This window comes from Haliotis asinina, chromosome 9 (assembly GCF_037392515.1).
Source record: "Haliotis asinina isolate JCU_RB_2024 chromosome 9, JCU_Hal_asi_v2, whole genome shotgun sequence".
Classification (NCBI taxonomy): Eukaryota; Metazoa; Mollusca; class Gastropoda; order Lepetellida; family Haliotidae; genus Haliotis; species Haliotis asinina.
In genome coordinates, this window is record NC_090288.1 from 9,787,252 (window position 1) to 9,798,047 (window position 10,796).

The 10,796-nt window shown below is 39.3% G+C and overlaps 1 protein-coding gene across 1 annotated transcript; it reads right to left on the reverse strand.

The window, feature by feature from the left end:
- Window positions 1–5,242: 5,242 nt before the first annotated feature.
- On the reverse strand, window positions 5,243–10,632 carry LOC137295931 (zinc finger protein 79-like). Its single transcript, XM_067827512.1, has 4 exons — window positions 10,326–10,632; window positions 9,402–9,569; window positions 7,765–8,500; window positions 5,243–6,561 (listed from the first exon to the last, which is right to left on the reverse strand). Exons 1-4 carry the CDS (start codon window positions 10,374–10,376, stop codon window positions 5,555–5,557), a joined length of 1,962 nt encoding a protein of 653 aa, XP_067683613.1. The 5' UTR covers window positions 10,377–10,632; the 3' UTR covers window positions 5,243–5,554.
- Between the last annotated feature and the right edge of the window lie 164 nt (window positions 10,633–10,796).

Here is a 10,796-nt window from a genome sequence, read left to right on the forward strand (position 1 = left end):
GCAGGCACTCTCACACAAATGCTCAAATATAGAGGCATGTCAGCTGAGCCTGCAGCAATCACGAGTCCTTTGCTAGATGATTCCAACAAAACGACCATCAGTCTCTTCCCATCTTCCAGCCCAGGACGTAACACGTTACCTGTGTGGGAAGAGTGAGTATAGCTTTACGCCGCACTCAGTCTGTGGGAAGAGGAGACACGACCTTTGTACGCAAACAATAATCATAAAACACCTCTTTGAAAACTGGGGGCGAAGATCACAAATGAACAGAAAATAAATATTTTATACTAATCCTCACGTGTATTTTTACACAATAAGCCAAAGTAATTGCGTATATGTGTACATGCGAAGTCTGGTCCAACCGAGCCCGCCTGACATAGTAACCAACCTTGGTCAGTATCTCCAGTCAGAACCTTGGACCAGCGCGAAGACCGTCACAGACTCTGGCAAGTCTACTGAATTCTTAGGGCTGGCCCCAGCGGTCGAATTAACCGCCTCTCCTGAGACCAGGCGCCTATTGTATAAGGACCAGCGTCCTAAATAATAGCAGGCCCTTGTGACATTCAGTAAATTATCTGTCTTCTTTTTAACTGGAATACTGACATTTTTCTTTAATAACGTTCGGGAATCATCCATGATCCTTTATTTTATCATAACAGTTTCACTCCTTGTTATTTCAGCACCTTGCACATAGGAATGTCAACACCAGTCTTTGACAAATATAAAAGTCTCTATGCGCAGGGTTCATTAATTGTGAACGTGTACAATGGAGTCAATTTTGTTTTTATTGGTTTGAATCTATCGAAATAGGCCTGCAGATTTCCTTCAGGGCCTGCAGATTTTAAAGCCTGCAGGCCAATTGGCAAATTAAGGTATTGCAGACACTGCCTGGGACGTTATGAGACAGCCATCCACTTCAGAGGAACTGAATTCTGTGGCGGATGATTAGACTAACATTCAGTATGTCATAGACACAATTAGTGTTAACGCAAATGTGTACACTGGCAGGCTGTGTGCGTGGAACTGGTAATCAATCTGGCTGGTCACACCTGGAAATAATCAGGACATAATTGTCTGCACTTATTTAAGCCACATATAGATGTACATTTGGACACAATAGTCAAATAAGGATACCAACACTGAAATTTGACACATGGTAACAGATAAATACACCGAACAGCGGAAGAAAAACAACTCTGATTTATTGTCAAGTGTTTAAATGGAGGATATAAACATGAAAGTTTAACTCTCATGAGAATTCCTTTTTTCCTAAATTAACGTTTCTTTTGATATTCAGTATGTTTCATGCTATCCACCCTCCAGAACACCTCCCAACAGGGCATGCATTCAACACAAACACAGTTTCAACCACTGATACCTCTCACACATTGTAAATAAGACATCAACACTTCATTGCACTCTTTTTCTGTGGATGATTGCACCCAGTAGAGTATAAATACTCTCAAAGACAAATGAAACAATACATGTTTATGATGTCTGCTCTATTGAAGTGAAAAGGAAGCCCTCGGAATTCCGAACTCCCAACAATACACACTAGGTTTCCAAGGATATGAGGTACTTTGTTAACAGGTATAGGATGGTCATATTTTAAAAAGACAGGAGGTCAAGGACAGGTACAAGGTCAAACAGCTGTTTAAGACATTACAACAGCAACAATGTTGGTTTCTTGGTTTGCTGTTTAGGACAGTAAACAATAATATTCTGCTTCATGGCAACAGTCTGTAAATATTCAAATCTGGACAAGATAATCCCGTGATCAACAGCATGAGCATCAATCTACACGACTTGGATACAATGACCTGATAACCAAAGTCACCTGGCCTGACCTGTTATTCGCCTGTTACGACAAGCATGGGTTGCTGAAGACCAATTCTTACCCATATCTTTACGAATCTGGTAACAATGACTGTCAAGTTTTTTTGTGACACCAGAATGCAACTTCTGCTCTCTTTATAAAAAATGACAGTTTGTTTTACTTGTGCCTAGTGACAAAGAAAATGTATATCTGTTGTTATTAGTTCCTTGTTTAGCTGTCTTTCAACAATATTTCAGCTGCATGGGTATTCCTGTACTAAAGAGGTCTGGCCATGACAAATCAGTCAAGGGCAGCCTGTAAATAGAGTCTGGCAGAGGAAAATCAGCCAATAGCAGCTTATAAATGAATAAGACCCGTGAAGGTCACGGGGTAGAATAGGCCTTCAGCAACCCACGCTTGCCATAAAAGGCGAATCAGCTTGTCGTAAGAGGTGACTAACGGGATCGGGTGGTCAGGCTCGCTGACTTGGTTGACACATGTCATCGGTTCCCAATTGCGCAGATCGATGCTCATGTTGTTGATCACTGGATTGTCTGGTCCAGACTTGATTATTTACAGACCGCCGCCATATAGCTGGAATATTGCTGAGTGCGGCGTAAAACTCAACTCACTCACTCACTCACTTATAAATGAACAAACCTGACCAAGACAAATTAAGTCAAATCATATTCATATTATAATCAATGTCAAGGTAAATATTTCTCGTAATTTTACCGCATGGTCTGAACGCTAGGACATGATTGTTTTAAGGCTGCAAAATAAACTATGTATATCTGTGAGGGAGAACAAATCCTTCATACACCGAAGCATGAACCTTCCTGTTGTCCAGCAGTCAATGAAAGACACATAAGGGACTCTTCATTATGTATGGCTTGAGGGGTGTGATGATTTTTAAGGAGCATGTACTATGTGAGTGACACTACCTCTTTCCCTCTTCCCTGTCCTCCTATTTAAGTACAAAGTAAGTGACCACTCCCGCACCTCAACCCCTGTGCATGTCATGTACACAATCACTGACCTCCACCCCAAATCATCATCAGCTGCCCTAGCCATAAATTATGAATGGTCCCTAAACACAGTACAAGCAAATTTCAGATCAATAAAACAGTTCCTTTCTGTCAGTTTTCACACTGATATAATTATCTGTCAGAGGCTAACTGAAACACATCACTAAGATAAATTCGTTGTAGTAGTATCACTCGAGGTATATGCGGTAACCAGAACAGGTGGTAAGGTAATAGTTGTAAGAGTAATTGTCAGGGTGAGGTGACTTTTACGGCTGAAATGGTACACTGTGGTATTAGCAGAAACATGGACTTTAGTCTTCGGTTGTAATGCAACAAAAAATGATTTTCTGTTTTCATACCGTCACTTCAATCTAGCCATAAAATAACAGTTTTGTTTTTCCACAGATGGTCACTATGACTTTTTTCCCATGTTATTAAACAATGTACAGTTTGACTCAATTATCTGCATTACAATCATATCTTATTTATTGAACCGAAACAGACCAAACCAAAGGTCCTTCACCACAATACCTACCGTACCATTTCACACCTAGTTTCTTTAACACTGTTTTGATCAGTATTCTATTTAAACCTTGGGTCAGTTCGACACAGGTACAAACGCTGACAATCCTTGAAACATAGTCTATGAAAACAGGGATGTGGACACAGTCATAGGTACACTGAATCTGGCACGACCAAGGGACATAACTCCACACTGACATGTGAGCCCCTCCCCTTTAGAACAGTGGATACAGAACTCAATCACTATAGATATATAGACAGGTAAATCCTGTCTACTATCTCCTTGAATCTTTGGCTACTTGACCAAAATGCTCAGTGGTTAGATCACAGACTTTGTGAGCTAATGATGAGATGAGGTGCTTGACTCTTGAGAGAGTGGATTCCCATCCCAGATGGGACTCAAGTACCCAGAGTTCTAGATCATGGCTGTACTATCATCTCTAGATTACGGCTTGTGTTTAGGATAAAGTTGTCTTCAATATGTTAGTGACATGTTTTACAACTGTCCATGCGAAAATCATAAAATCAGATGATGTACTTTAGCGTCTAAAAACTCATATTTGAACATCATGATTCCTTTGGTTTCAAAATGCCAGCAGGATTTTGGAGGAGAGCGATGCAGAAGCAGGACATCTATGAACATTCAGTGATCTAGTCATGTTTATAGATTAATATCTTCAACATAGTTACATATGTAAACAGTGTACAGTTGTATAATCACACCACTGAAAACAGTCTCTCACTAACTCCTTCCTTAGAGCGTGACAACCAAAACAAACATCTTCAATGGCACAAGGGGGAAATCATCATCAAAAACAAAAACAAATGAAAATAGAACAAACATTTCGTTTGTTTAATCCTGGATTGCTATTTCTTGAGGTAAGGGAATGAACTGCCTTTCAGCTGGGTTTCCACACTTGTAAAATAATTGTTGGTCAATAGTAATGCCATCAGTATTTATCATGAGTTACGTCCCTACATTGTCTGTCAGAGTCAAAACAGCCAATCATATTCCTCCTTTCATATTGCTTACATTTGTTTCAGATAAATTCCAGCCACATTAGGACACTTTGTAAAGAGTCTGGAGCAGACAATCCAGTGACTGACATTGTGATAATGATCAGTGCCATCTACCAAGTCAGTAAAACTAACCACCCTTTCCACTCTGTGACATTTCACAACCTATTCATACTACAGAGGTTATACAAACACAGCAAAAGTGCCAGTTGGTCATTAGACATTACTTGGAATATTTCAAACACAAATATGGATTAATCAGGATGCCAATATGCATACACAATCTTCATGATCATGATAATAAAAAATGTAAAAATAAGGTCAATGTCTTCAAAACACACAACAAACATAACCAACAGCCATGATAAATGATAAAACACTTTCAGGAACACACTGCAAACTTTCGGCACACGTTTCAATACAACTCATTCAGAAAATCCAAAATAATGCTACAATGTTTCCAGCATCGGCACCAGAATTTTTGTCTGTCCATGCTTTCAAAGTCACAGCTTTATGAGTGAGTGAGTGAGTTTAGTTTTACGCCGCACTCAGCAATATTACAGCTATATGGCGGCGGTCTGTAAATAATCGAGTCTGGACCAGACAATCCAGTGATCAACAACATGAGCATCGATCTCGCAGCTTTATGGATTCAGAAGCAAAATAGTCACTGGTCTGCCTGCCCTGGCGAGTAAAAAAATAGTTGGACCAGTAAATCTCCACTGTCACTGGCTCGACTGGTTAGTGAATTTTCATGGGATAATTTTTAAAATATATCTTTCTCTCTGACTTGTTAAGTTATAATGCACTTTTAAATCATGCAAGACTATTACCTGATAAATGTTATTTATACGGTATTTTACCTATTCGTAACCTTTTGTTTAGTTTCTACATTCAAACTTTCATGCTACTGAACTATTTCTGGACTAGTAACTTTCATGCATAGCAAGTCTGATTGGCTAGCAAAACCTGGAAACTATTTCGCAAATGTTCAGAAGAGATATTGTAAAAGCAAACATTTTTGACAAGCAGCTGGTGGGTGAGTAACAAAATATAAATAACATTTTCAGATCAAGTGAGCTTAAAATATCACTGAACATTATACATACAGTGGTACAAAAGTTTCAAAATGCTTTCAACAAGTAGTGAATACTTTGAGGTAAGATATCAATCATGTATGATGAGCGTTCTTATGAGTGCGCATATGACGGTCGAGACTGAATGAAAAGGGAAAACCCTTTCCACAAATGTCACATTTAAATGGCTTCAAACCAGAATGAACACGAGAGTGGTACTCCAGATTATGTGCAGTTGAGAAGTCCTTCCCACAATCCTTACACTTAAAATTACGTTCCCCTGTGTGGGACAGCATGTGACGTCGAAGATTGTTTGCAGATCCGTGGAACTTGCCACACAAATCACACATGAAAGGTTTCTCACCTGTGTGAATTCTCAGGTGTATTTTCAGTAGGCTGGGCTTACTATAACACTGTCCACACAACTCACACATATGCAGTTTCTGTTTGAGCTCTGCATGGGAACTCCTGTGCTTACAAAGGCTTATAGCCTGTTTGTATCTCTTCAAACAAATTTCACATTGATGGGGCTTGTTTTTCGAATGATCTTCATCATGATCTTCTAGATCTTCCCGAGACAAGAACACCTTCCCGCACTCCTTACACTTCAGGTCTTCATCTGCCCCACCACACTTTGGTTTGTGAATAATCAGGTTACCAGAGTGGAGAAAGCACTTTCCACACTTGTCACATTTATGTGGGCGTTCCTTTTTGTGGATTTTCATGTGGCGTTCCAGTAACAGTTCATCCGTGAAGCTTTTCTTACACAACTGGCACTTATGGGACTTTTCTTGATGGATGAGTGCATGTGACGACAGCTGTCCGGGCTGTGTGAATGTCTTGCCACACTCTTTGCATGTGAACGGCTTCTCTCCGGAGTGGATTCTCATGTGGTACTTCAGGGTACCCGACTGGGCAAAACACTTCTGGCATGTGGGACATCTGAATGGTTTCTCTCCTGTGTGGACTCGGACGTGTTCATTTAGTTTTGATGGCTTAGCAAAGCATTTCCCACACACATCACATCGATACTTGGACTTATGGGAAGTAGTCTTTGGTCTCACCTCCACTTGCTCTTGTGCCTCTGCAGGTTTTTGTGCAGCTAAAATTGAAAGAAAACATTCTTAAGCATGGGATCTATGCCACCCTTTGAATTTTTTTTTCAGTTACCCGTACTTCTCATAAGTGGGGACTAATGGGACTAGGTGGTCTGGCTTGCTGACTTGGTCGACATGTTATGGTATCCCAGTTGTGCTCATACTGTTCATCACTGGATTGACTGAACCAGGCTCAATTATTTACAGAAAAATATTGCCGAGAACAGTGTAAAACTAAACTCATTGACCCATTTCATCCATGCTACCTTTTGCAAGGTGTGGGAAATCAAATCTGATTCATTAGACTATGGCGTCAATGCTTTCAGCATTAGTACTCATAATGGTATCACAGGTAAACATATGACTATCTATGTTATCATTAAGGTGATTGACAAGACTTGTGAGAGCCCAGAGCCCAGAGCCACAGTTTGCTGATTCTGAGCAGGGCTTGACTTAAGTGACATGAACCTACTTGCACCAGGTGCATCAGTCAAATTTCAACTGCAATGCGTTAGCACAATGGAGGTTTTGGTGTGCATAAACATGTTTCCATTATGTAGTAGCTATTAAACAATGGCAACACAGAGACACAGCTGATCCATATTTAATGAGCTGTCATAGTGGAACCGTGTCTATAAATAGTAATGTTTCGGTGCCATAGCCACTCAAAGTTTAGAAGAAACATGAGCTGACATACTTATGCTTATAATGTTAGGTGTATTGTTAATTTATTTTCTCAAGAACTGACTTGCACCTGGTTCAACTTTGACTAATAACTAGGTTGCACTTTGTAATATTGGGTTGCACAAGTGCAAGTAACAAAGCACTTAATCGAGCCTTGCTGAGTGATGAATGTATGTCACAGGTACATCTTATGAGGATGTCTTGGCCACAGCAGAAATTAAGGAAACTGATATCAAATTAGTTTGGTGAGTATGGAGGATAGGCGTGTTGTATGGATAAGCATGTGCATATCACATCTCTCCAACAACGATTGCTGATCCTAAGTGGTGATTAAATATATCAGGTGACGGATTGATTTGGATGATTGCAAGTCATCTTAATTGTTGTATCTCAATTGCTAGAATCTGTTCATGCAAGACCTGATTATCTACAGACAGCATCACGCAGCTGGAATATTGCTTGCTGTGGTGCTAATATGTTTAAACGAAAAAAAACCCGAAAAAATCCCCCAAAACACACCCTACCTGGTAAATGCTGCACAGTGTTGTCCGCCACCTGTATTGGAATTACCGGAGGCTGCAGGTTGAAGATCTCAGAGCTCGACTCTGCAGGGGAAACAGGCGAAAAAGGGACATTGTCCACAAAATTTTGATATGCTAAATCAGTCAAATTATTCAACAAGTTTCCTGTTTCCGAACTCTGCCGATTGATGAATCGATTACTGTGGTCTGTATCATTCTGTGCTGTAGCCTCAGGGTAGTGATTGTTTGTGCTGACATACCTTCCCCCTGATTCCGATACGGTGGTATGTGGTCTGTCCCCACCCTCTCCATGTACATGCTGGGGTGGATACTCCTCGTTTACTCCATTGATGCTGACTCTGTTGAAATGGTTGGACTCTGGAAGACTAATGATCCCTTGAGGAACGTATTGTGATCCTGGATCTGATATTTCAGACCCGTTGGCATAGCTGTGTTCTGATTCAATGTTGGGTCTATCAGCAAAGTTTTCTGTGACATCATGTGTAGTTTGAGTTGGGAATGACCTATTGTCTGATACGGAGATAAAATGTGTGTCATCTTGATCATTCCTGTGATATGCCTCGTTAGGTTGTTGGTGAAGTCTATCATCTTGTTTAGCTCCCAGTTCAGCAGACAATGCTGTGAGAGCGGTCACTTGAGCCCAAGGTACAGCACTGTTCACTGGAGGGTTGTTATGTACAGACACTATAGGGTATTTCTCGCCGGCACTCACATCTCCCTGCAATGTATTCATTTACATGAGAAAATTACAAATATAGACTTAGTATGGTTCTCGTTTCTAGGGACTAGGTGAACCTTATAAAAATCATGCATTCAGTCCAAATTTCAAATGAAACATCATTAACATGACTAACAAGAAAGAAGAATGTAAAAATGCAGTCTTACTTCATTCACTGAAAATTATACATGTACTTAGGGTGTAAGTATTTCAACAAAAGACAGTGAAATGAATTTAGACACAAAAAATGATAACTGGGTTTATATATTGTTGTACAGACCCTGAAGCAAATATATCCAAGAAAGCCCATGCAAGTCTAGAAAACGTGGCAAGTCTAGCTTTCCTTAGCTTCTAAAAATGAAGAAAATCTCAGAGTTCCATTTAATTATACTATTCTTTTTTATATGAACTTTTTCAGTAAAATATACTCATAGAGCTTAATGCATGTTGCATTCATGAAATGAAATTAATGTCACAATCTTACAATAGTCTTAAAAGGATAACATGGATAACATAGTCTAGGATTTATATAACAAAAAGACATTGCGGAACTTAACGAATGTTGCATTCATGAAATGAAATGAATGTCATAATCTTAAGATAGTCATAACTGAATAACTGAATAATGGTGAAGGAAAGTAGCAGGATCAACTTTGGATAACTGCCAGCAATGGAACTTGGCACTGGTCCTGTTGTCCTTGCTAAATTGCCAGTAGAGTAGTAAACAGTAGAGTTATTATAAGGAAAAGTAGAAATTAGCCACTTCTGTGGATATTGTTACATGTTATCACTGTTGCAACTATTGGACAAAAAGAGTTAGTTTCCATTGCTGAAGTTATTTTCAAAATCACAAAGGGACTATACTATTTAACCATAACTGAAGAGTTGAAGGAAAAGTTACCTGTAGACTAACTCGTGTTTGACTGTGTACAAAAGGGGACAGAAGCTGCAGGTATTCATTTTTCTCTAGGTCAGATTCAGTCAAACATAGTTCATCTAGCAGTGTTCCTGTGACAATACCACAACGACAGCCTCTCAGTACATTTCCAAGGCGCCGGATATACTTGTCCTGAAATATTATTGAAAATGACAAAGCCATGAATCACAATTATGACAACAAACAGAAGATAAACCATATCCACAAAATTTACTTACTCACCACTGCATAACATGGATGATTTTCCATTCCTGGGATACACTCATAAGAAATAGTCTCTGAGAATTTCTTATTAAAATAAACTGCCTTGAACTTTTCTGGGTGCCATTTTCTCTTCTCTTATGTACAGAGACATTTTCAGCAGCATGTGTTCCAAAAATAGTGTCTTAAGTATGTGGGCTGGTGGGTGAGCTTAGCTATTTTACAGTTTGCTGGAGACCAGGGATTGATTCAGTCACATAGGTACAGTGTGTGAAGCCTTTTTATGGTGTCCCCTGCTGTGAAATTTGTGAAATATTGCTAAAGGCAGCATACACCTATACTTACTCCCAGTCTCTCCTTTGCATATGATGCAAGTAAACAAGGTGAGTTCTATTATGTGCGTTTTTGTAATTAGCATACAAGTAAACACATGCACCCTTGCTGAGCTAGACAACATATTAAAATTTCTCTTTCCTGCAGGAACAGAACTTGACTATGCTGACACAAGTGAGAGAGTGAGTTTAGTTTATCACTGTATCAAGCTATATTCCAATATTCAGCAATATGCTGACATAAAACTGTTTGGAAATGCAAGTTGGTTTGGAGACAGGCTTTCATTCTTTTACAACAAGCTTAAAATGTTAAAGAGGAATACATGAAAGAAAATAAAAATGTTAAAAACTTTACCTTTTCAACACATTTTGCAATGAGTCGATCATATCTCTCCTCTAGGTCCATCCCTCACTAGATAAAGCAATTATAAGTTAGATGCATCGCTTCTCTGCTGTTGCATTTACGATACTATAAGTATGACTGCTTCTTTAAATGTGTTCAATTTTCATGGCCCTTTTTAAACACAGATAAATTGACTGTACATGACGTGTGAAATTGCATCGCTGTGTGATATGACAGTGACAACAGATTGACACGTTAGAATCAACACTTTTCTGTACCAACTTTGCCATATATGGATAACATGTGAACCAAGCAAGAAACCCACGACGTTTGTGTCGTCAAACAACAAAGATAATCCAATATGTAAGCGTGAATGTCACAACGTCTGACTTTTCTATTTAACTTTTAACAAACGATGAAGGTTCTAAAACCGGAAGATAGTATCCAAGTAGGCACGCACTAAATATTATTTTGGGATAAGAG